General features: G+C 43.8%; 1 protein-coding gene across 1 annotated transcript in view; it reads left to right on the forward strand.

Moving 5' to 3' along the window:
* Positions 1-26,762, forward strand: part of RAB3GAP2 (RAB3 GTPase activating non-catalytic protein subunit 2) — a 61,225-nt gene that overhangs the window by 17,175 nt on the left and 17,288 nt on the right. Inside the window, exons 3-21 of the mRNA XM_081114406.1 lie at positions 1,674-1,797; positions 2,891-2,972; positions 4,810-4,857; positions 4,936-5,011; positions 5,330-5,431; positions 6,674-6,773; positions 8,409-8,507; positions 11,208-11,356; positions 12,168-12,247; positions 12,371-12,460; positions 13,849-13,988; positions 15,671-15,887; positions 16,606-16,749; positions 16,977-17,059; positions 17,590-17,654; positions 20,677-20,767; positions 21,464-21,591; positions 24,471-24,684; positions 25,184-25,281. Coding sequence (XP_080970532.1) covers positions 1,674-1,797; positions 2,891-2,972; positions 4,810-4,857; positions 4,936-5,011; positions 5,330-5,431; positions 6,674-6,773; positions 8,409-8,507; positions 11,208-11,356; positions 12,168-12,247; positions 12,371-12,460; positions 13,849-13,988; positions 15,671-15,887; positions 16,606-16,749; positions 16,977-17,059; positions 17,590-17,654; positions 20,677-20,767; positions 21,464-21,591; positions 24,471-24,684; positions 25,184-25,281 — 2,130 coding nt within the window. The remainder of the gene's footprint in view (positions 1-1,673; positions 1,798-2,890; positions 2,973-4,809; positions 4,858-4,935; positions 5,012-5,329; positions 5,432-6,673; positions 6,774-8,408; positions 8,508-11,207; positions 11,357-12,167; positions 12,248-12,370; positions 12,461-13,848; positions 13,989-15,670; positions 15,888-16,605; positions 16,750-16,976; positions 17,060-17,589; positions 17,655-20,676; positions 20,768-21,463; positions 21,592-24,470; positions 24,685-25,183; positions 25,282-26,762) is intronic.

A 26,762-nucleotide genomic window follows, 5' to 3' on the forward strand; every position in this document is an offset into this window, starting at 1 on the left:
CTTGTCAAATGATGGTGTTGTTTTAGAATCGGCACCTTCCAGAGAGCAGTATTGGTGACTATGGGCCCCGTTACTATGGGGGAAGTTTTCAGAAAACCTAATTGGTAGGCAGATGCCTTTATGGTACAAAACAAACCGATGAGCTGGCATCTGGTCGGTGCCCAGTGTGTGCTGGTACTCACTGAACATTCTCCCTAGGGCTTTCCGGCCCACTCTCCAGCCTGGGCTTTTTTTGACAAGTTGGAAATCAAGCTTTGTTGTTCATTATATAAGCAAATTAGTTCAACACTAGTTCACTGTGACCCGCACTGGCGAGGGGATTTCCTCATCTCTGCTGTTCCAGGCCGTTGGTGATGTTACTTGTACTTGGACTCAAAACATCTTAAACATCTGACATGGGACAGATCCACACTCTTGTATTATTTATTAGTTACTAGAGGCCTGATGCATGAAATTCGTGCAAGAGTAGGCCTTCCTTCCTCCGGCCGCCGGCAGGCACCCAGGACCCAGGCTTCCCTTGCAGCCCCAGCTTAGTCCGGAAGGACATCTGGTCTAATTAGCACATTATGCTTTTATTTATTAGTTATTGTATTATTTGTCTTCTTCTGTAACCCACTTTTGTGAACACCTGTATGTAGTGTGCTGCCATTTGTGTTAGAAAAAGGGGGAAAGGGTAGTAAATGTATTTATTTGCATGTGCAGAAAGCCTCTCTGGAAATACAACCACAACTGATTGCCTGGCTTGTCTCTAGAGCAGCAGTTCTCAGCCTGGGGGTCGCGACCCCTTTGGAGGTTGAACGACCCTTTCACAGGGGTTGCCTAAGACCATTGGAAAACACATATGTAATTACCTATTGTTTTTGTGATCAATCACTATGCTTTAATGATGTTCAGTTTGTAACAATGAAATTGGGGGTCACCACAACATGAGGAACTGTATTAAGGGGTCGCGGCATTAGGAAGGTTGAGAACCGCTGCTGTAGAGTCAGCAGGGCAGCTAGAGGACAGGAGTATGAGAGAGACTTTCCAAAGCAGACCTTTTAAGATCTGTTGATTTTTTTTTTTTAACTCTGGGAATTCACTTATACATAAATAATTTTTCAGTTGAAAAAATGAAAAAACCTTTCAGGTCAAGTAAAAAAGAGTGTCAGATGTAGCAAACAGTTCACAGATCCTACAGCCTTACTCATCAGATAGTTCTTTTTTGCTGTCTGGCTGCAGACAGCCTGGCTGTCTCTGGCATAGGATTATTACTGCATTTTCTAATACTCAGTCATTTTCGGAGTGACCCTTATGTGATATTCCTTTAATGTCTTGCTAGTTTATATTTGTTTACGTTAAAAGTTTTTGGCATTAATATTCAAAGCTGAGGTTTGTATGTAGTGGACATTTTGCTGGTCATCTTTAACATGTTTTGATAAGAAATATTATTGAGACTTTATGAAATAATTGGGAAGATTTCTTTCTCTTTTTTTTAATTAATTTATTTTTTTTTAAATTTATTGCTTAAAGTATTACAAAGGGTATTACATATGTGTCCATTTTATCCCCCCGCCCTAGAGGGAAGATTTCTTGTCCCTTTTTTCTTCGCCCTCGCCCTTCAAGGTGGACAAGCTAAGTTTAAATAACTCTTGATATTGTTGCATGTACAGTCTTTGCCATGTTACCCACAGGAAGAAGAAGGAAACACTTGTAAAACACAAAAAACTTCCTGGCTTCAAGATTGCGTTTTATCCTTATCGCCAACCAATGATCTTATGGTGATAGCCCGGGAGCAGAAAGCTGTATTTCTAGTGCGTGAGTATCTGTTATTTCCCAGTGGTCTTCATTTTAATGCGTAGACTAGAACAGAAAATGTATTCGAAAGACAAGATGTTATTTCTATTGTGTGCATTGTATGGTGGCATTCGAAAGTTTATGTTATATATTGTTTAAAACTTCGTATTTCCTTTTTTGTATTTCTTTGTCTTATTTCCTTTTCTTTTTTGTTGTTGTTTTTTCTGTTTGTTTGTTTGTTTTCCCTCTCAGTTTTTCTTTCTTGGCTGCACACACGTTAGCCATCTCTCTGTGGCACTCGGAGACATGGCTGGGCATTGCCCAGTCCTTGCAAGGGCAGCCAGAGCTCAGCGGGCAGCTGACCCTTTTTAGTAATAATGAGAGCGAGGAGGTTGTCAGCTATAATTGAAAACTCACAGTACTGCAATTTCCTATTTGGGACATAAGCGTTCCGCTCATGATGTTTGCTGAAGGTTAAAATTATGGTTGGGGTATACAGAGCATAGGAAGACCTCACTGATCAAGATGAGATCCTATATTGGATTGCTGTGGGATGATCTTATAAAGCAGATTTACCCTCCAGCAGCATAAATCTAACAGGAAGTTTTCTTGTCATCTAAAGATAAAAGTAGTTTTATACATAAAATAGGTTGGGGGTATATATGAATTAATAACTTTATTATATGGATTTAATTGGAGGAAGGAGAGATGAAGGGTAGAGTTTTATAAATATCTTATTAAAATTTTTGAACATTCTCTTATATTTATGACCCAAATCTGTTAATACAGAACTATTAAATTTTGTACTCATGCTTCTAAAGCAGTGGTTCTCAACCTTTTGGCCCTTTAAATACAATTCCTCATGTTGTGACCCCAACCATAAAATTATTTCGTTGCTACTTCACAACTGTAATGTTGCTACTGTTATGAATTGTCATGTAAATATCTGATATGCAGGATGGTCTTAGGCGACCCCTGTGAAAGGGTTGTTCGACCGCCAAAGGGGTCGCCACCCACAGGTTGAGAACCGCTGTTCTAAAGGGAAAGAGTGAAATTTATAAATTACTGTTTTAGTATATTACAGTTATTTTATATGATAACTTAATTTTTTCAGCAAAATGGAAATATAGTGATAAAGGAAAGGAAGAAATGCAATTTGCTGTTGGTTGGAGTGGCTCTTTAAATGTCGAAGAAGGGTAGGTACCGGTTAATTTTTTGCCTCTATGTGTGTTAAATGTGTATATGAAATTGTTTGAATTGTAAGCGAATCTATTTAAGTTTCATCTTTTGGAAAGTGTATGTTCATTCCAACTTTGAGGTGGTAGAGCGTGACTCAGTTAGCAAGTTTTAATTTTACTCATCATGTGATTTCTTAAAAACACACACAACTGTTTGGAGAGGATTTAAAGACGAGGTCAGAGAGAATTTTATAACATCTTTTCTACATTTTTTCTTTTCTGCCGTCTTCCATTGCTAATTTTATTCAGCCAGAAAGTCAAGGGCAGTAATTGTCTTCTCTGCTTCGCTGGCATTGGACTTGTACTTAAAGGGGACAGTGCTACAGTAATTATTTTTTTCTTTTCATTTCTATTTTTATTCTTATTGAATTTATTGGGGTGACATTGGCTAATAAAGTTATATAGGTTTCAGGTGTGCAATTCTATAACACGTCATCTCTACTTTGTTTTCTGTGTTCACCACCCCAGGGATACATTAATGCTTAGAACTCACAAATACTTCAAAAAAGCAAGTTGGTGAATTCAAGGTTTCCTGCTAACCCAGTAAGAGTCATACAATCAAATCTCTGACATGGTTACAGGATGGAGCTGCTAGCCTGAACCTGGAGCCAAAACTGTTTCGAATTGCATTTTTATGACCCAAAGCTCTCTGATAAAAATGAATACGACTTCTTAGACTTTGAATTCAGATAAAAGAAAGCCAAGTGGGAGCCCGTAGTACATGCCTGCACATTATAGATACTCTTATCAAAAAATGAAAATATTTCTCCTTACTAGTAAGTCATTTAGTCTAAAGCATTTCAAAGACACTTCATTTCTGCCACGAGTGCAGAGCAAACATACTGGCTGAATTCCTTTACAGACAACAAGCAAAAAGATTGACTTCGTTCAGTGATTCCCTGGCGTGTGGGCAAGAGTATTTCTAGTTTCTCCTAACGGTCTTGGGGTTTGACTGGTTAAATAATAATCAGTCAAGGAGTTATTTTATTTTCGGGCTTGTTCTCTGAGTTCCTGACAAATTTTTCAAGCCGACCTGTCAGGAAAAAAGAACCGCTAGGGAACATCCACCCTAACCTGTGCTTAGAGATAGGTTATCAGGGCCAGTTTGTGCAAAATCTGCACGAAGCAGCCACCGGTTGAAGCACAGTAGGTCCCTGGTGTCTGTGCTCTGCAGACCTGCACTCCCGTGACCAACAGCTCCTCCTGCCCTCACCCAAGTTCCCACTGATGTGGAGGAGAGGGGAGTGGGCTGTAGCGACAGCCTGGTGAGCTTTGATACTGTCTCAGTTCTGTGTACATAATCACGGTGTGTCGACAGGTTTTGCTTTCTTTACTTTCATGCTTTTCATGACAATACAGAATGAAAAATACTGCTTTTAAATTACCCTCAAGTGAATGTGGCATTGCCTTTCGTGAGAATGGATTTTATGGTCCTACTTACAGTGGAGTTCGTTTGTTTTAAATATATTTTTATTGATTTCAGAGAGGAAGGGAGAGGGGAGAGAGAGATAGAAACATCAATGATGAGAGAGAATCATTGATCGGCTGCCTCCTGCACGCTCCACACTGGGGGGATGGAGCCCACAACCTGGGCATGTGCCCTTGGCCAGAATTGAACCTGGGACCCTTCAATCCGCAGGCCAGCGCTCTATCCACTGAACCAAACCAGCCAGGGCTTAAGGTGGAGTTTTACTGTGATTTTACCGAGACGCTGAGTCAGACTGGTCCATTAGAGAGAAGTAAAAGCAGTCCATCCGCTCATGAGATAAGCTCTCACTTTTGTTTTTGTTCTTAGGGAGCATGTTACCAGTGCCCTATGCATCCCGCTGGCAAGCCAGAAGAGGTAAGGATGGATAAGAGGGGTTTGTTTGCTTTGCTGTGATTGCTGGGCTGTTCCGGTCATGGCTTTTGTTTGTGGCAGGAGTTCCACGGGCCGCCCTGACTGGACCTGCATCGTGCTGGGCTTCACGTCGGGTTCCGTGCGCTTCTACACGGAGGTGAGCCCCGGGCCCCCTGGTCGGAAACAGCAGGGACTGGGACACCTCGTTAGGCACCACTGTAGTCGTTTGCGACTCCTTCCTGCCGGTTGGGAACGTGTAGTTGATGCTTTATGGGGGTGGAGGCTGGATAGGGGAGGGGCGGTGGTAGAAAATTCTGGTAAGAGCGATACAGAAGAGAAGCTGTATTCTTCTGAGAAGAGAGGACCTGGTGTCCGTGGAGAACTTATTGGGGACGCGGTACTCCCTGCCTGGCCGCACCGGCTCAGGTATGTTGGTGAGAAATCAAGCTGGGCCCTTCTCTGTGCCTCCTCCTAGAACGGTGTGCTGTTGCTCGCACAGCTTCTGAATGAGGACCCTGTGCTGCAGCTTAAATGCAGGACCTACGAGATCCCACGACATCCGGGCGTGACTGAGCAGGTATGTGAGAGTTCGTATTCAAGTACCAGTGGCTTTACCTGAAGTCGTGTCTTTCTCTATATCAGGTGGAGAGGTAAAGCTATCTTTGTGTGATGGCACAGTTAAGCTGTATGGTCACATTCTTGAGATACAACCAATTTACAGCTGAGCAAAGAGAATACCAGTCATACTTTTACTTACTTAATGAAGTTTTGCATTAATTATTTAATGTTTGTTCTGCAGTCAAATAAAATATTTTAGTCAGAAGCCAAGAAAGGTTTCTTATTTTTAGAATTTAACAGTGACTTAAAACAGGAATGTGGTATTATATAACTTTATATAGTTTTAATTTGGGTTTAGGTATCAAAGTATATGTGCAAGGTGTCCCCCCAAAAATGTATCCACACTTTTTCCTGATAGCTCAATTGATGTTTCTTTCTTTCAGATTTAACCCATTGGAATTAATAATTATTCAAACTAGGTATACAATTTTGGGGGACACCCCATATATTCGATCCTTCTTTGTACCACCCTGCTTCCAAAGGTTTAAAGTTAACAGGTGTATATATTGTGTGCCTGTGGGGACTTAACTAGCATTATAGATGGAGTAGAGCTATAAGAACTGGAGCAATAGAAGAAATTAATCTTATAGGAAAGACTAAATTAATACCCATTAATTCCTATGAGAGAGTTAATTAGTAATGTAAAGCACTGCCTAGTTAATTGCTGTGTAGACATAATGAAAAACTACTTGTTTGCTCAGCAAAATGGAAAATCATTGACATATTATTGAATAATTAGAACATGAATGGGATAATATATGTGGTATATTCTCACACAAAATGTATGATTATATGTGAAGATATATACTGAGACCTGTCAAAGATTTCAGGTGAGTTTCCTTTTTTCTTTCTATTTTATATAGTGTTTGTATTTGCACAATGACTGTATTTTATTTTTATAAAACGTTTACCTTTTTTGTTAATCTCACCTCGTACCCGAAAAGCATTATTCACCATGAACAAAAGTTTATAATTGAGAAGACTCTCAATTCCTTGGCCAAAAACTTTCTGAAATTAATTTTCCACTTATTTTTACTTTTCCTCTACTTGTGTTGTTTTTTGTTGTTGTTTTGTGTTGGTGGTCAACAGTTGTTGTCATAGTATTTTTTACTTTATATTAGTCATGACACTCAGCTCTAATAGGAAAATGGATACATTTATTTGGCAATGATGATTGATTATTTTCTTCTTTCTTTGGTAGAATGAAGAGCTGAGTATCTTATATCCTGCTGCCATTGTGACTATTGATGGATTTAGCCTTTTTCAGTCTCTTCGTGCTTGTCGAAATCAGGTAGCAAAAGGTAATTTTTGGCAAGAAATAGCTAACTTGTGGTGATGTTTGTCTAATTTCATGTAACCTATTTAACCTATGAGTTGCCAGAGGCGAGTGTGACCAGCACAGGAACAATGGAGTTGTTCACGGATTCGGCAAAATGTGCATCTCTAATAGACACGCTTTTCTACCAAGTCAGAATTCAGTTGAATTTTTATAGCTATTTCATAGTTTTTGAAATTTTGAAATTTAGCCCATTATAAACTGACTAGGGGCCCGGTGCACGAAATTCGTGCACTGGGTGTGTGTGTGCCGGGGGGGGGGGGGGGGGGGGAGTGTCCCTCAGCCCAGCCTGCCCCCTCTCACATACTGGGAGCCCTCAGGCGTTGACCCCCATCACCCTCCGATCGCCTGATCGGCCCCTTGCCCAGGCCTGACGCCTCCACCAGAGGTGTCAGGCTTGGACAGGGGACCCCCATCTCCCCCCGATCACTGGCTCTGGCCCCCGCCCAGGCCTGAGGCCTCTGGCCCAGGAATCATGCCTGGGCAGGGGACCCCCATCTCCCTCTGATCGCTTGCTCCACCCCCCACCCAAGCCTGACGCCTCTGACCCAGGCTTCAGGCCTGGGCAAGGGGACCATCATATCCCCCCAATCCCCGGCTCCGCCCCCCACCCAGGCCTGATGCCTCGGCCAGAGGAGTTGACCCTCATCACCCTCCGATCACCAGTCACCGGATCGGCCCCTTGACCAGGCCTGAGGCCTCCGGCAGAGGTGTCAGGCCTGGGCAGGGGACCCCCAGCTCCCCGCGGTTGCAGGCTCCGCCCCTGCCCAGGCCTAACGCCTCTGGCCTAGGCGTCCGGCCCGGGCAGCGGGGACCTGCAGTGGCAGCGGGGGGTGCCGTGATCGTGGGCTTCGCTTTAGGCCCAGGCAAGGGACCCCTAGCTCCTGGGACTGCCAGCTTCGACCGTGCCCAGCTCCCATCGCTGTCTCCACCCCTACTTCCTGGTATCACTGGCCAGGGCGGCAAAGGTGCCTGATTCTCCGATCATGGCTGGGGGGCAGGGGGGCCGCCTTTGCCCTGCCCCCCAGCTCTTAGCTCCCCCCTGGGTTTCCGATCACTGTCAGTGGCAGGGGGCTTCTTCCTGCTTTCCCTTTCGCCTCCCTGCATTGTGCCTACATATGCAAATTAGCCGCCATCTTGTTGGCAGTTAACTGCCAATCTTAGTTGGCAGTTAACTGCCAATCTTAGTTGGCAGTTAATTTGCATATAGCCCTGATTAGCCAATGAAAACGGTATCGCCATACGCCAATTACCATTTTTCTCTTTTATTAGTGTAGATTGTCTTGGGGACACTTAAAATAGTCACTATAGCTCGGCTGGTGTGGCTCAATGGTAGAGAGTCGACCTATGAACCAGTTCGCAGTTCGATTCCCAGTCAGGGCACATGTCCAGGCTTGATCCCCAGTAGGGGGTGTGCAGGAGACATCTGATCAATGATTCTCTCATCATTGATGCTCTGCCCCTCTCTCCCTCTACCTTCCCCTCTCTGAAATCAATAAAAACATAAAATGTTATTACATTTTTGTGATTTTTAAAAAATATAAAACTTCACTGTTCTCATTATAGTGAAGTTGGTTTGTCTAATTTTTGTCTTTGACAGCTGCAGCTTCAGGCAATGAGAACATACAGCCACCACCGTTAGCTTATAAGAAATGGGGTCTGCAAGATGTTGACACCATCGTTGATCACGCTAGCATTGGTAAGCATTACTAGCTCAGTTCTTTTGAAATTTACTTTCTGTTCCTTTTGATTGCAGGATCTCATTGATTCGAACTGTAGATTTATTCTTTTCTTTTTTTTAATATATTTTATTGATTTTTTACAGAGAGGAAGGGAGAGAGATAGAGAGTTAGAAACATTGATGAGAGAGAAACATCGATCAGCTGCCTCCTGCACATCTCCTACTGGGGATGTGCCTGCAACGCAGGTACATGCCCTTGACCGGAATCGAACCTGGGACCCTTCAGTCCACAGGCCGACGCTCTATCCACTGAGCCAAACCGGTTCCGGCTGTAGATTTATTCTTATGTGAAAAGAAAATGCATTGCTTTTAGTGAGACACGTGGAAGTTAGTTCAGACTTTCACTATTTGATTTGATTTTTCTGCAGACAAGTTTAATCATATAATTTCCCTATAGATTAGTGTTTTTAAAATGTAACCTTTAAGCCAGCAGAATATAGAGAAAAGCAGATTTCTCCTAGAAACCAGTATTTGAAGGCTCACCGTGCTAGGCCTCGGGAATAGAGCCGAGAAGACAGCTGCCAGGACGTGTGTGTGTCGTGGGAAGAAACCGTGGAATAGGTCCAGGACCACAACCGAACGGTCGTTGGAGTGGACAGTGGACTGCTGCACTGGGAGCAGGGAGAGGCCCGGCACTGAGCGAGTGCGGAAGAAGGGTGGACTTTAATCCGGGACGGGAAGAAGAAGGACTTGGCCAAGAGAACAGACACAGAGAAGGCATTCTTGCCACGCAGGCATGAAGGTGGAAGTGCATCGTCTTCTGGAGAAACAGTGGATGCCCAGGAGAACTGGCAGGAGTGAGGCCAAGTATAGAAACAGGAGTCAGGTTTTGAAGGGCCCGGTGTGCTCCCCAGGAGGCACTGAGAGCTTTCCCACAGCCACACTGGGAGCCACTGAGGAATGGTGAGCAGGAGCACGACACTATCTCAGCCTGTTAGGAAAACCACTGGTGGAAGTTCAGAGGTCGCGATGTACGGGTCAAGACTAGGAAATGAGTACAGTAGGGAAGTGCAATAATCTTGGGAAGAAGTAATGGACTCCCGAGTTAAGGTAGTAGAAACGGGGTGGAGATGAAGAACATGCTATTTTAATATGTTTTTCTATTTGTCAATGTAATATTTGCTTGTTAAAAATGTAAATAGTACATAAATAGGTAAAGAGAAAAGGAAAACAATATCCCCTTACATTCTGCCATCTAAAGATACTTATCATTGGCATTTTTGTAAACATTCGTTCAGAATTGTATGTGTGCCATTATGTATGGTTATGTAGACAGGCTTTCAAAACTAGGATTATTCATACCAACTATTATAGCCCTTTTCTTATCAACATATTATAAAGAGGCTTTCACATCAATTTTGCCAAATATACGTTTTTATCAGAGTCCTAATAGAAGACAGGTGACATCTTAAAAATAGCGTCATTGAAAGGGGATTATTTGCAGAGAAACTATTTATAAAGTGTGAGACCCACCCATTTGGGATAAGGTCTCAGGGCTGGTTAACAGCACAGCTGTTACCCACTCCTAGGCCTAAGAGATGAGGGCCCAGAGCAGCGCCAGGACTTGGGGGTGAGGAGTAGGCTCAGCACCTGAGAGCAGGCTCTGTCTGGGGTGCACGCAGGGGAGCTGGAAAGAGGTGGACAGAGTTGAGACGTCCTTTGCCTTGCGAAGGGATGGGCTTTTGTTCAGTGGTCACGGGAAGTAGGTATCCTGACCTCATTCTCCTTACTCTCTTTGACCCAGCTGTCTGACCCCAACTGCAAGTCCTCGGGATCAGCACACTGGCCCCGGGAGTGAGCAGGGAGAGAGGGCAGGAGTGTGAATCTAGAGGCCAAACAGTAGATGTTGGACAGATGGTCTGTTTGCTGTTGCATAGGATTGTATGCACTCCTCTGTGTTAACACCTTACTGGTAGACACTCAGTTTGTCTTGACTCTTTTGCTAAAATAAAATTGCAACAAAACTCCAAAGTGTTGAGTTCAGTTCAGGGTAGCATCCCTGTGCTGTTAATTAAACTTTGGAACATTGAAACAGGCTAGGATAAATGAATGGGTAGAAAAATCTGACTCTATTCACTTATCTCCCAGCCTACAAAATGAAGGAAAAAAAGTGCAGTGGACTTTATGCAAAGGTTTGATTAGTTCATTCAGCAAATAAATGAACAAGTGCCTGTTGTGTCCCAGCAGCTAATATTGGCGCTCGAAATGCAAGGCAGACGGATGAAGTATACATTCTGGTGACAAGGAGACAAACAGTATGGTAACGGCAGAGTGTTAGACGCATCAGGAGTAAATCATCAGAGTTGTGATAAAGGAAGAGGGTACTCCAGGGGAGCCTGTGAGGAAAGGCCTGTCCAGGGAAGTGGCATTCAGACTGAGACATGAGGGTGAGGAGGAACAGCTCCGGGAGAACATTCTTGGCAGAGGGAGCAGCGAAGATAAGATATAATGGTTCATAGCTTAGAGGACTTACAGGTGCACTTTTAACCTTACAAGTACATTATGATAATTAGTTTTGTAGCTTTAAAAAATGACTTCTATCTGTTAAATTGAGCGGTTAATGTCCTAGAATGGAATTGAAGTAAACATTCAATGGCCTACACTGACAGGGTCCTTTCAGTGCATTCAGGTCATGCCTTGTTGTCTCTTGATCACTAGGTATTATGACGCTGTCCCCTTTCGATCAAATGAAGACTGCCTCCAATATCGGTGGATTTAACGCAGCCATTAAGAACAGCCCACCTGCCATGTCTCAGTACATCACTGTAGGGTCCAATCCGTTCACTGGCTTCTTCTATGCTCTAGAGGTAAGAGGTTCCTCCCTGATCATGGGTAAGGCCACAGACTGAGTTTTCACCTTGTCTAAAAATGGCTATGGTACCTGAGCCTTACAAAGGTTGAGCAGTTTACATTGCTGAGTTTCAGTCTAAGCTCATATGAATCTCCGCTCGCTTTCTTCTAAATTCTGTAAATTAACTGAAAGGTACTGAAGTCAGTGTAAACTGAACTTTGTTTCTGATGGCCCGAGTTCGTGGACACCGCGTTGCCTTGGATACTGTGGGGTGGTCAGAAGCTTGGGGTGTGGACCAGCCCCCCCAGGTTTGCATCTGTGAGGATTGTCAGGACAGAACTGGCTGCCAGCTGTCGTTATCCACGTGGTGAAAATGGCTCCTTAAAACAGGAGACAGTTAGATTTGGCAGCTCTTACTTCTCGCTTGAAAAGCAGCCTTCTCAGAATTGCCTAACCTATCTTTTTACTTTAGTAAAATATATATATATATATATTTTAAAGAGGGCAGAGAGCAAGTTGTGTATGATTGGGAAATCCACAGCCTTGATATAGTAATGCCATTTTAATATCCTAGTTTAAAAGTTTCAATTAAGTTACAACTAAAAGAGGGAACTCCTAAAGATAAAACGCCAGTGGCTTTGACGTTGACACTTTGATGACATTGCTACCTCCTGAAATAAAGTGACTATATTCCCCTTAAGGAGCTGCATAGGTTCTTGCTATCCAGGCTTTACAGCTTTTTCAGACTTTATAACGCAGGCCTCGTTTAGAAAGGCTTAGAAAGCTACCCTGTTCCTTTGTCAGTGGGCACGTGTTCTGTCTTCCAGGGAAGCACACAGCCGTTGCTCTCTCACGTTGCCCTCGCCGTTGCCAGCAAACTCACTTCTGCTCTGTTTAATGCCGCCAGGTAATCGCTAACAATTACATTAAGCCGTCTCTACTTTGTCTAGCTTGGTTTGGGCTTCTAATGTGATAGTCTGCACTTGGACGCTCTGCGAGCCCCGGTTTTATTCTCACGCTCTCTTTCCAGTGGTTGGCTTGGTTGGAAGAGTAGGCACGAGGAAGAAGCTGTCCAAAAGCAAAAGCCGAAGATGGAGCCAGCCACCCCATTAGCTGTAAGGCAAGTCGGCCATGCTCTTCTCAAACTGGGGTGGTTTTGGAAACATTCTGTGGGATTTAGGGTCTTTCGATGAGCTTAGCTGATTCGTTAATCTCATGAGTCTTTGGAGCCTCTAAAAGTCACTGGTATGGGATGACTTTTCCAGTAGAATGTAAACTCCACGAGGACAGCGGTTCTTGCCTGTTTCATTCACTGCTGTCTCCTTGTGACATCACAGGGGCTCAGTATGTATTTGTGTGTGTGTGTGTGTGTGTGTGTGTGCGTTGTTGTGTTTTACAGATACCTGTAAACTTAGCTTCTAAGTCGCAGGGACATTAACTCTGTGATAGCTGATGAATTTCTTTTTAAAAATAGTTTGGTTTGTCAGTAAGCTATAAAAATAAAAAATAAAAATCCTTAGTAATTTCTTTAAAAAAAAAAGAAATGAAAACAGGAGCCCCCTGCATTCAGGCCCTCTTCAGAATGCTGGCTTTGCCTCTTTACTTACCTCCATCCTTAGGGCTGTCAGGTTTGGAGAGGAGAAGAGGTGTTTTTTGCTAGATTTTGTTTTAAAATTATATTTTATTACCTGATATAAAGAACCACCATGAAGGGGAGTAGAAACACTCCCTTCCCCCTTTTAGATATTCTTTACCTAAAGAGATATAACTAATTATGCTACCGAAACTTATTAAAGTTTCTCTCCTAAGGTTTTTTCATCTTATTTTAAAATATGCCACATTTTTAAATTCAGGAATCAAGAAATAAACCAAATGGCCCGATGCATCCCCAACAGATGTAGCGAATTTGAGTCCTTTGTCTCAGGGACTGTCATCAAAGTGAGCTCTCCTGGTCCTTTCTCAGTGCCGTTTATTCTTACTGTACTTACAGCTCTAGTACGATTGGTTGGTTACAGACCAGGAGCAGCTTAGAGAGAAATATTTAGAAGGGAAGTTCTCCCTTCAAGCTAATTAACATTGGTATCAGCAAGATGTGTTACCTAGCAAAGAGAAATCAGGTTAGGAATAAGAACTTAAAACAGACGGCACATGCCTGTGGAGGAGCCAAGTTTTCTAAAATTTCGCTGGTTGTGAGGGTATTGTTTTCCATGACATACCGCTTAATCAAGGAGAGATGGTTATGACGCACTTGATGTTCTCTGAAAAATAAGGTCGTGGGTATTTACATAGAAAACCTATAAAATAAATAGATGTTTTCATTTTATAATGGAGGAAACTTCTTATAGTGCAAACTGTCATATGTAGGTAATTAATTATTAGTCCATGCAAGGTTCATATTTCTTTATGTAAAAGTAGATTCAGCCTATGTCATTTACACATTTCATGATTGTGGTATATATCTCTAAATTGGAATGTGATTTGAGCTTTTTGTTTTCTTTTACATTTCAGGTTTGGGCTTCCAGATTCTAGACGCCACGGTGAGAGCATTTGTCTGTCTCCCTGTAACTCTCTGGCAGCAGTAACGGATGATTTTGGCAGAGTTATTCTATTGGATGTAACCAGAGGAATCGCAATACGCATGTGGAAAGGTATGTCCTTACAAACATCCAGGAAAAAAGCTTAATTTGTTTAAGCAAATAGTTGAGCAACATGATCATTCTTTAGCTTCTGGTTGATCTGTCTAATCCTTTATGCTTTTTTTTTTTTTTTAACATGAACTGGGATTGGCAACACTTGATCCAGAAATCCAGTTGATATGTCTTTAAGTTTGATGAACTCATTGGCCCGTCTAACCTCTTTTTTATGTTCTTTTCAATTCTCTCTGTCATTGTCAATTTCTGAACTCAGTTTTTTTTGCCCCGGCTACATTTATTCCACTTCACAAGGCCATGTTTGAGTCAGATGTTCTCCCCAAAGCTAGAATGCCAGCCTTTCAGATTTAAGAAGCAAAACCTAGCGAAATCCATCTTCTCTGGCTTGATTTCTCTATCCATATGCTTGGCCAATTCACTTAACGTTATTGGTAACTGTGTCAATTGGGAGTTGCATTTGGCTGCTAATATCAGACCCAAGTACAGGATTGATATGAAATCACCACAGTGTCCTCAGGAACCCAGTGTCCTTCCATGTAGCTTCCCCACTCAAGGTCCTCTCATGTGCAAAAGGCTGCCGGAGCTCCAGCCCTCTGTCTGTATCCCATGACGGAAGAAGGGAAAGGAGTCAGTCTACTTTGAAGATACTTCCTGAAGCCCTCCAACCTTTTTCGATAAGGTATTAGCCAGAAGTTAGTCACATGGTCTTACCTAACTGTTAGGAAGGCTTGAAAATATGAAGTTACATTGTCGACCTGAACAAAATAAAAAGTCTTTGACGAAGGAAGAAGTGGAGACTGCATCGTTGGGAATCACCCGAATAACAGCATGTGAGCACAGGTTGGAAACCACAGTTATGGTGCAGTCTGGTCTGCACTTGGCATAATGGACTCGAGGACATTAAGCTACCCTGGACCAGATGGAGTCCATTCTCATCTTGCCGACGAATTCCTACAGCAATCACTGGCCACGTGCCTCAGTGTCTGCAGAGGAGGGTTCAGTGCTGTAGACACATCATTCCTCCGTGATGTTCGTCTTCTGAAGTAACATCAAGTCTGTTCTCAGCAAGACTTGCCCTGAACCTGAAAGGCGCAGGTGTGCCAGCCGGCCCAGATCCCCTGTGATGGGCGTGTTGCTGGCCTTGCTGCTCACCTTTCGGCCCCCAGTGCAATCAGTTCTCCTCCCTGTGCTGGGAAGAGAGGCATCGATGGCCTGTGAGAGCGGCCACCTCCCTTCACTCTGCGGCCCACACTTTCCCTCCATCTGCCCACCACCAAGGAACTTGAGTAACAGGAAATCAGTTTGATCTCTTCCTTAAAGTTTAAATGGACTGTTGTTTCAAAACCCAACCTGATCATCTCCCCAGAGTGTTTTAAAGGGAGAGAGTTTTTAAAGAGAGAGAGAGAAGGGAATCAGATGGGAGGTTCACGAGGCTTCAATGACACCTGTTTTCTTCTTAAAGAAAAAAGCGATCTGAAGCAAACTGAGCAAAATACAAGATTCTATATTTATTATAATTATTAATAGTTTCTGTTTAAGATATTTCATAATTTAAAAATAAAGTTTTATAGCTTTTCTTAAATTCCTCCCCACCCCCAAAAAAATCCCATAGTGCTTGAGAAGGCTACTGTTAAACTTACATTAATTTACCAATTAGCATCCCTTTCTCCTGTCTTCAGGGTATCGGGACGCCCAGATTGGTTGGGTCCAGGTGGTAGAGGACCTCCACGAAAGAGTCCCAGAAAAGGGGGACCCCTCCCCGTTTGGGAGTCCCCAGGGCCCCAGTCGAGTGGCTCAGTTCCTCGTGATCTACGCGCCGAGGAGGGGGATTTTGGAGGTGTGGAGCACACAGCAGGGACCCAGAGTGGGCGCTTTCAACGTGGGCAAGCACTGCAGGTGAGCTGCAGGCCGCCCCTTCCTGGTGCAGCAGAGCTTCATCCAAGTAAAGCTTTCATTCAGCCTGCTTATTCGTTTGCAGGTTGTTTGAGACACATGTTCTTTATTACGGTTTTTCCTGCAAGTGTGTGATAACAGAGAAACCTTCTTGAAAAGGAGGCGATGTGCTACCAGATGACTTAGCTTTGGTGCTGCCTTTTGTCCCGTCCCTCACGCTGTGGAGGCTCCGGAGGGAAGGTGCCTTCAGATGTCAGATGCTTTGTTTGCCATTGCAACACGGGCCTGTGTTCATTTCCTTTTCTAGCACAGTTTTTAAAAATATGTTTGTAATGATTTTTAGAGAGAGAGGAAGGGAGAGGGATAGAGAGATTGAAATATCGTTGTGAGAGAAACGTCCATTGGCTGCCTCCTACACTCCTCCTACTGGGGATCGAGCCTGTATCTCTGGCATGTACCCTCAAACCAGCGACCTCTTGGTTCATTGGTCGATGTTTAACCACTGAGCCACACTGGCCGGGCTCTAGCACATTTTAACAGGCAGCACTCTGCCAATCGAGTCCCGCTTCACTTCCGTTTTGGTATCCGTTTATATTATTTGCCTTATTGATGCTTCTGCACTGCTGTAATGTTGGGTCCCAGGCTATAATAGAAGCCCCTAGTGGCATTCCTTTCTCTGATGTGGTCACCATATTGGTGTGTGATTTCTTTGTGTATACAGGCTCCTGTATCCTGGCTATAAAATAATGGGCTTAAATAACGTCACCAGTCAGAGCTGGCAGCCACAGACCTACCAGATCTGCCTCTTGGATCCCGTGTCTGCAGGTGTGAAAACGGTGACTGTTCCTTTCCATCTGGCGCTGAGGTGAGGCTTCTCGGGTGTCCCTCGCTGGCACCCCTCTACTAACTCGTCCCACCCGCATCTTGCTAGTAGTTTTGCAGTTATTGTTTTCCTGTGTGTGTTTTTTCTTATGAGACTGATACCTTTAAACTTAAGTAGGAAGAGAGTAAAGGACAGGGCACAGTCGGAGGGTCGGAAGTAGAAGGAAGCAAGGTCACATTTGTAAGAACGTGTTGTGTTTACTGTTTCAGTGACAAGAAGAGCGAACGGGCCAAGGACATGCACTTAATGAAGAAATTAGCAGCCTTGCTGAAAGCAAAATCTCCCAGTCTTGGTGGGTGTTTTCTAGTAAAAATACTAAAGCATACTCTGTTATTCCTTAAATTAATATTATTCTCTAAGTCGGGTGGGACACATGCAGCCCATGGGCCATATAAGGCCCGCAAAATCCTTTGGTCTGGCCTTGCCAAGGCATTAGGGGTGAATTAATTACATGTTTGACCAAGTATAGCAGGCTAATGTTTAAGGTGATAATTGTGTATGGTCCACAAAAGATGTTATAAATATCCACATGGCCCTTGGCAGAAAGAAGGTTCCCCACCCCTGCTCTAAATGGAGCCGTCAGACACTGGATCGCGTTCATGAGCTGTGACGGCTCTTCAGAAGGAGGCGAGGCGTAGGCGCTCACTGTGCCGTCCCATGGAGTCGCCCTCTCAGGGTGTGTGCACGTCTGTAACAGCAGCGCCAGAGACCCAGACACCCTTCAAGCAGACGGGCAGTACACATAGATCCCTTTTTCTTTCAGAATAAAATTTGCCTGCAATAAAAGTGGAAATTTTACTTTGCTTCATTTTCTCTTTCTAGATTCGGTTGAAACAGAAATAAAGGAATTAATTCTCGATATTAAGTACCCTGCAACCAAAAAGCAGGTGAGTGTATATGTGAAGTTTCCTGCTGAGTAGCTATTGCAGTTCCCTCCGGAGAAAATCTTTATTTTCTTCGTTCCCCTCCAAGCACGAAAGGCTAGCCTTCCTTTTGTGTTCTTACTCATGTTCATCCTTTTTTATATTCCCACACTGCAGTTTCTGCTGTCTCTTTTTTCCTTTCTTTTTTGAAAAAGTCAGTAATTCTACCACACAGACAAGTGCATGTGTTTTATACACACACACACACACACACACACACACACACACCATAATACCATCCGTTGAGATTAAGGAATAATAACGTAAACCCACGTGCTGCCACCAGGAGCTCTGAGGGGCCCCCATGTCCCTCATCGACTGTGCCCCCTCTCCCGACTCTCAGGGACCAGTGTTCAGAATGTTGCTTCTCTTGCTTTTCTTTTGAGTTATATTATTTTTACGTGGCTCCTTTAAAGCTGATGGATGCCTTCTCCGCCTTTTCAACTGTGTGTAAAAGGAGTCACGCCCCACTTCTGTGACATCACCCCTTCCCCGTGTGTCTGGGCCTCCCCCACATTGACGCACAGGCTGCAGCGGACGGTGCCCTGCGATTCCACTGACTGCAGTTTAGTCACCTCCCGCCCGTGGACACTTAGGGCTTTTCAGTTTCCTGCTGTGAGGAGCCGTGAACTGTGACCATCCTTCTGTGTGTCTCCTGGTGCCCGTGAGCAGGGCTTCCTCTGGGCATCGGAGGTCTTGCTCCCTGGCACATGTCGTCAGCTTGACTCAAAAAGCTTTTCTAAAAATTCTCCCAAAAAAAAGAAGAAGCGTTTCTCTTGTGTTTCTACCTAAGGGGCTTGCTAGGCTCGGAGCCTCTTCGCTGCACTGGTTGGTGGCAAATTGCTTCTGGACATCCTGTCCTGACTCACGTCTCACTCGTACTGCGTTAGGGACCCTGCGCTCCCCAGCCTCCACTCCATGGCTCTAATGTGGTGCCTCATGAGTTCTTTCACGGCCACCCCTGTCAGTCCCCTCGTAATGCTCAGTCCCAGCTCCACCGCCTTCCAGACATTTCCGCCATGGATGCAGCGAGCTCCTCCCCCGCCGCTCATCGCACTAGTGTCACCATAGCTGATACTAGTCGTGGCTCCCCGCCTTTTCATCTGCCCCTCTGTTAAGCTCCTTCAAGTGGAGACCTCACTGAATGTGTCATTTCTATAATCCTCAGTGTCTGAAGCCAGGCTAGATACGTGGGAGGATTCAATGACTACTGATTTCTTTTTGTCTTTTATTTTTTAAAACACGTTGTATTGTTTTATTGTAGAACAGGCAAGTCCCTCTGACTTTCAGTCAAGTTTTCCATCCCACTGACAGCTTGGCTCAAAAAGCTCTTAGAAAAAAATCTCAAAAAGAAAGAAGCGCTTCTCTTGCATTTATCCCTCAGAGGGCTTGCTAGGCTCGGAGCCTCAGGGCTCTCCTTTCCTCAGAGCAAGTCTCGGGTATCAAGGATGGCACTCTCATGACAAGGTGGGCATCTAGGCAGGCAGCTCGGAATCAGTAGCAGGAAGGGGGCGGTCATAACCACACACGCCTTCTCAACTTCACCCCATCTTTCTTCTCTCACATCCTGGGAACCTTGAGCATAGTGCAGGCTGTCGTCTTGACTGTTGTTGTTGTTGTTACTATACTGCTGAATTGTGTATGAAGTTATGAATTTTTAAAAAATGCCAGGAAACCTAATAGTGAAAGTTGTGTGTTTTTGACACTAAGGGGAGAAAAGAAACTAGTTTTGACTTGGGAAGACTGAATGGTAGAGAAGAAAGCAAGCCAGCTGCCAGCTTGTGTCAGAGTAGACAGAGCAGATGCAGATGACATCTGCCGGGGTATTTGCCACATGTGGTCACTTTCTGTATAGTCTTCAGGTAGCTGTGTCATCATAGGCCTGGCTGGCCTCTCGAGCCACCTGCTAAGCCTGATTTTCCCCACAAACACACAGCTGGTGTGTCTCATGCCACATTCTCAGCCTAACCTTTTACACTCACCTCATCAATAAAAATCCAATTTAATGTGCTAATATGAAATGATAATATGAGCTGTAACTGCTGTGTCCAACCCTTTGGGGACTCTGATGGTTGCCTCTTTAGGCATGAAGAGAGATTTGGGAACTGGTGATAAAGCTCTTAAATTTCTACCAGGGGGAAGGAAGGGGCAGGTGCGGTGAGTATATATACGGTACCCCCAAAACATGTATACACACTTTAACAGCTGATAACTCACTTAATTTTCACTTCTTTTTAGGTTTAACTAATTTGAAATAATGGGTGAAGCCAGTCTAAGTTTTGAACAAAGAATACTTATCCACTAGACTTTCTAAAGGTGATACATACAAAACCAGCAACAGTTGACGAATTGAGGGCCCACAAATACCCAATGAAATTATTCTTGATGTTTGCAATTCCATTGCTTCACATTATCAGCAGTTCCTGAACTAGAACGGTCATCAATTTGAAAACGCATTGACAAAAAAATCATTCATTTCTGTAGGTCCTTTTAAATTTTGAAAATGAACTGTATGCTAATAAACACTAACTTTATAATCATTCAAAGTGTGTATACATTTTTGGGGCACACCCTATATATCTAGACTGGCCTAGATTCAGTCAGCCCCATCCATATGCAGTAATTAAGTTGTCACTGACATGACAACAGCCTCTACTATGATATTTACATAATATAGACTTATTCAAACGCATCTTATTAGTGAGTAGCTTACCTCTCTTTCTAATTAGTCCTGGCTATTCTGTTAAACACCAGTCGCTTTTGGTTGTTTCATTCTCCTCTGAACTTTTTGTCATATCATGTTCAGCATGACAAGAAATTGATTACATATTACTTACGATGCACCCTTCACTCACAGGTATATATACTAATGCAGCTTACATATGGAGCTTCCCTTTGAAATGTGGTGTAGTGAAAGTGGAGGCATCAATGTCAAATATAAACAAATAATTGCCTTCTAATGACTTGGATTGCAACTGTCTTCTAGGCTTTGGAAAGCATTTTGGCAAATGAACGTCTACCATTTTCCTGCCTTAGAAACGTCACCCAAACTCTCATGGACACTTTGAAAAATCAAGGTAATCAGATTGTACTGATTGGTGGTTATGGTCTCACTTCATTGTATAACTGATCGTAGAAGTAGAAAGCTATCCACGGCTTATGATGCTCTCCTATTACTTTAAGGTGGAAATAAAGTACATAAGATAAAAGGAAACTTCTTTTATACCTTTAAGATTTGGGGACTTTTTTATTCCCTGTTCTTGGTATGAGTTGCTCTTTATCTGAGCTTTTTAATCTTGGGGAAAAAAACTAATTGATAGGAATTCTACTTTTGGTCTCTTTGCCACCCTTTCTTGAGGATACATCTGGCACAGTCCACAGTTTCTGGTTGAATCCTCATATCTTTGACCACCACGATAGCAGCTTTAATTGGTTATCTTCAGTGTGAGAGCCTAATAGGCAGTGATGAGTCATGGGCTGAGAGAGGACATTTTCAAAGCTTTTTCCAAATCATTTTTCTAAACTGGAATATTAGACCAAGATATTTCTTCTTCTTTTTTTTCTTTTTACTGTTAGAGTAGCTCATTTCATTTAAAAATTTAAATATTTTGGCCATGATAGAAAAATTATTTTTGCCTTATTAATCGTCTATAGTGAAAGCTTCCCGGTATTTAACAAATTAGAGCAGGGAATTGGGTAATATTAAGAGGCTTAATGGAGAAAAGCCTTTTGTGAGTCTGGGAAGCATCTCTTCACTGCATGTTGCCTTTTAGAGGCGGAGTCTGTTGACGAAGGGCTGCTCCAGTTCTGCGCCGGCAAGCTGAAGCTGCTCCACCTTCACGAGTCCGTCAGTCAGTTAAATGCCCTTGATTCTCCCGCAGACACGTCGGTCTCTGAGAACGTGAGTACTCCCACTACCCACTCGACAAAATCGTCTCCCCGATTATCTTCAGTTTCTCAAATTGGTAGTAAATAAGTAGAAAATGGAAAAATTTTGTAAAGCTTACAGGTGTATTTTCTTTACAAGACTCCCTGCTGGTTCTCTGTGTCTTGCTGCTAAGTTTATATTATTTATGCCAGAAAAATTAAAGTTTATTGTTAATCCATTTACACTACCCTAGAAGCTTCTAGTTTTTCTGAACTCATTTTTTTTTAATCCTCACCTGAGGCTATTTTTTTTCCCCTGAGGCTATTTTTTCCTTTGATTTCTAGAGAGAGTGGAAGGGGGGAACAAAAGGGAGAAAGAGAGAAACATCGATGTGAGAGAGAGACATCGATTGGTTGCCTCCCGCACTTGCCCCTTCCGGGGCTGGGGATTGAGCCTGCAACCCAGGTATGTGCCCTTGATTGGGAGTCAAACCCAAGACCCTTCAGTCCATGGGCCGACGCTCTAACCACTTAGCAAACTAGCCAGGGCCTGAACTCATTTTTTAAAGTTACTACTTATAATACAACTTCTGGACAACATTTGCCAGTTAAAATAGAGTCAGCTTACCAAAGTAGCAAAACTTTACTTTCCTTTAAAGAAAAAAAATGATTCTGCCTAACAGAGAGACCACATTTTCTGTATTGTTGTCAGCAAACTCATACAGCTCATCTGTTGTGTACACATAAAGAAATGCATTTTTAAAAGATTCTCTTGTACATCCAAGTGTTTACAATAATTATAATAAATGTTCTATGCTTTTGTTCCATAAAACATAACATAACAAAAGTGACAGCACCTGGTAATCTCTATTTATTACAGTGCAGTATCATTCATTTCTGAGGCGTGTATATGAAATCCCTACGTTCCATACAGAGAAGTGAAGTTTCTTTAATGGGGACTAGAGAGAAGTATGTCCCCTCTCCCACTCCAGTTTCTGTATGACCGTGGCCAGCTGTCTGGTTTTACTGATGTCAGGTCACTGGTAGTTCTTTTAAGAAAATTATCTGGTGCATCTGAAATGTACTTTAAACATGCATACATGAATAACAGTTTCTTAAACATAAAAATAAGAGAAGATTTTTCTCTCTGTAATGGAAACAACTTCCACATTCTAGCATCTTTTTTATCTTTGGGATTATAGATGGATTTTACAAAGCATTTGAACAGTAATATATTCATAGTATTCTGTGACTGCTGTTGCACATGACAAAGCCATTTTCCAGGATCTTCAGGTTGATTGAGTTATGTGCACAGGATTGCCTAGGCATTTCACAGTGCCTAATGTTTTCTTTTTTTTTTTTAATATATTTTATTGATTATTTATAGAGAGGAAGGGAGAGGGATAGTTAGAAACATCGATGAGAGAGAAACATCGTTCAGCTGCCTCCTGCACACCTTCTACTGGGGATGTGCCCGCAACCAAGGTACATGCCCTTGACCGTAATCGAACCTGGGACCTTTCAGTCCGCAGGCCGACACTCTATCCACTGAGCCAAACCGGTTACGGCAGTGCCTAATGTTTTCATGAGACCCGGCTACCGTCTCACACTCTGCCAAAGGTAGTTACATTGATGGCTCTGCTAATCCCCTGCAGAATGCATCTCCACCTGATAGCTCAGTGTAATATGCAAAGATAAAAGAATTACAAATTCTTAAAAATCAGCTGAAACCGGTTTGGCTCAGTGGATAGAGCATCGGCCTGCGGACTGAAAGGTCCCGGGTTCGATTCCGGTCAAGGGCATGTACCTGGGTTGCGGGCACATCTCCAGTAGGAGATGTGCAGGAGGCGGCTGATCGATGTTTCTCTCTCATCGATGTTTCTAACTCTCTATCTCTCTCCCTTCCTCTCTGTAAAAAATCAATAAAATATACTTATTAAAAAAAAAAATCAGTTGTCAGATTGTTCTTTTTTTTAATTTTTAAAGCACTTTTTAAGAATTAAAACTTTATTTGCTGTAGACTTCTTTAGATCCTTTACACACCATACACTCAGCCTCTAGGCTGACTGGCTAATTTCGTGCACACAGAACTGAAATTCAGGGCTGAATTAATTCATTTTGCTGTCTCTGGCACATGGTCCATAAGCTCGTCTATAAACCCAGTATACCATGGACTGCTGGCATGCGTTCGGTAGCACTTGGCAGTTTATTGCTTATTTGTAGAAACAACAGCCTTAGTCAATAAATAGATAAAACTGCTCTGGTTTAAGGATGCAGCCTTACTCACGTCACATGGGGGGAGCGAGTTGTGCTTGCTGTGGCAAAAGTATGGTCTTTAGTGTGTGTGTGTACTTTTCCCTAATTTAGAAAAACAATCGGATCAGGAGATGTTCCTGCACATTGGTATAGAAGAGTGGTTTGAAAGGCTGCAGGCTGTATCAGGGACTTCCGATCTCTGTAGCCCCGAAGCCACGTGGAGAATTTATATGTAATACATTCTCCAGTGTTTTTGCAGCTGAATAAATGAGGAGTCCGTTTCTTATTGACTAGTCCCTTAGTTTCCTCAGAATCACAAGAGTGGCAGTGGACACCCTGTTAAATTTTTTTTTCTGATCACACAGTAACACATTCATTAAAATCTGAACATTTTAGACAAGTATAATCTCAGGAAATGTTCTAAAAATGGTACTTTTAGTTTACTTTATTTAAATAGCCTCCTCATGAATGTGGGTCAAGTTTTACGCAGAGTAATTGGCGAGTAAGGCCCTAACCAAGTTCATTGGAGCAGTCACGTTAGTTAAAAATCCATCTTTGGCTTGTGGTGTTGCATTTCACTTCAGGGGACGGAGTTGACACCGTGGCAGACTCAGAGCGAGCAACGTCGTCCATTCAGAATTTTTTCCTGTTTTTAAGGACTTGGCTGTATTGCTAAGGTTGGATGAAAAGGAACTCGTGAAGCTCCAGGCATTGCTAGAGAAGTACAAACAAGAGAACAGCAGGGCTGCTGTCCGCTTTTCTGATGATCAGGATGGTGTGTTGCCTGTGAAGACATTCCTGGAATATCTAGAGTATGAGAAGGACGCGATCAACATAAGGAAGATGGGTGAAGAGGAGCACGTGGCTCTAGGTGGGTGGACTCACCTGAGTGGAGAGGCAGCGGCCTGAGGCGGGTGGACTCTCCTGAGTGGAGAGGCAGCGGCCTGAGGCGGGTGGAATCTCCTGAGTGGAGAGGCAGCGGCCTGAGGCGGGTGGACTCACCTGAGTGGAGAGGCAGCGGCCTGAGGCGGGTGGAATCACAGCCCCCTGTTGGAATCCCGCCCGCTCTCAAAGGAAGCCTGGACGAGCCTAGAGCGTCTCAGAGCTTCGGTTGATTTTGAAATTAACCGAAGAATTTGTCAGTTCCCTAAAGATGCTCTGGGCGTGCAGGCACTGTGCCACAGCAGTTGTGTTGTACCCATAAGTACACTTAGAGACGGGGTCAGGACGGGCTCCGCTTTAAGAAGTCAAGCCGATTGAACCAGCGGTTCCCTCCTCTCCCTTATGTTGCTCTGTGGGGGTAGGTGGCCGTTGAGGAAGCTTGTCCGAACGGCGAGGTCACTGGTTAATGCGGCTGTTTCCGCCCACAGGCAGCTTCTTCTTTTGGAAGTGTCTGCACGGAGAGAGCTCCACGGAGGACATGTGCCGCACGCTGGAGTCGGCGGGACTCAGCCCGCAGCTGCTGCTGGTGAGCTTCCTGTTGCTGACGCTGTTCTCTCCTGCTCACTCATCGGAACTGTCCATCTTTTTCTTTTTTTTCTTTTTTTTCTTTTTTTTTTTTCACCATTGTCTAAAGCAGCGGTCGCCAACCGGTGGTCCGCGGACCCCTGGTGGTCTGTGAGGTCCGAAAGGTTGGCGACCGCTGGTCTAAAGTATATCATAGAACATACATGAAAACCTTCTAAAAATGGTCAAAAACATTCATAAGCCCCATATTTAGTTAGTTAATAGTATTTTCTTTTTCTCGTTCCCTGTAGATTGTGACAGCATAGCCCATATTTACCCTAAAGGAAATTTATCATGTGACATGCATGCATGCATTCTCAGTGGACCGCGACCATCAGTAGCAATGTTCCTATCGGAATGAACTTCCTCCCTGCAGTGCAGGGTGGTCAGGCACTCCCTAACAGAGTCTGCGTTAGACCTTGGCCTCTGTGCTGGAGGAAATGTAGACAGAAGATTCATCCCGTGGGTAAACCACAGCACTGACGTCTGCTCGTTCTAAAAAGGGCGAGGAAATAACCCCACCGTCACAGGCTGTTCTCTTACCACCCCACGTGCACACGGACGCATGCCCTCGCTCACAGTTCACAGCTGCGAAGGGAAGGGAGGGGGAACTTCTCTAAAAAAACAAACACAAAAAACAGAGCCCAAGAATCAAAGTCAGAAATTGGATGTAGAATAAGATTGGCTTTAAAAAGAGCCCTGCTTGGTCACTGTGGTCACGTCCAGCTGGGGACATGGCAGCCGATCTGGCCCTTGCTCAGCCCTCTGGCCGAGGGAACCTATGTGCGGGTCTGTGCGCCACTCCATGAGTGGGTGTCCTGCTCGCATCTGGCTGGTTCCCAGAGCAGCCACTGCCAGTGCCCAGGCAGAGCAGAGGAGATGCCACAGCCTACCTCTTACGTGTGTGACGTAGCCATGGCTTTGTTACACGTCATAAGGTGTCGAGGGAACTTAACTTGTATGTGTGTGACGTAGCCATGGCTTTGTTACACGTCATAAGGTGTCGAGGGAACTTAACTTGTATGTGTGTGACGTAGCCATGGCTTTGTTACACGTCATAAGGTATCGAGGGAACTTAACTTGTATGTGTGTGACGTAGCCATGGCTTTGTTACGCGTCGTAAGATGCCGAGGGAACTTAACTCATATGTGTTTGACGTAGCCATGGCTTTGTTACACATTGTAAGGTGCTGAGGTAACTTAACTCATACATGTGTGAGAGGCTACGGTACAGTTGGGGTTTTGTTACACATCATTTCACTTAAAGTCGCAGACCCTAGTGATGACATTAACTGAGAACTTAGTGTGACAGAGGCTCCAGCTGGAAGGCAGCACCTAGACCAGGCAAGAGGTGGAGAGGAGGGATGTAGATCTCCACAGAGGACTAGGGATCCCTTAGGCAGACGGCACCTCGTTCTGTCCTTGTCACATGATGTCCCAGCCC

The sequence above is a fragment of the Myotis nattereri genome (assembly GCF_964212035.1).
Source record: "Myotis nattereri genome assembly, chromosome: 20".
NCBI classification, from domain to species: domain Eukaryota; kingdom Metazoa; phylum Chordata; class Mammalia; order Chiroptera; family Vespertilionidae; genus Myotis; species Myotis nattereri.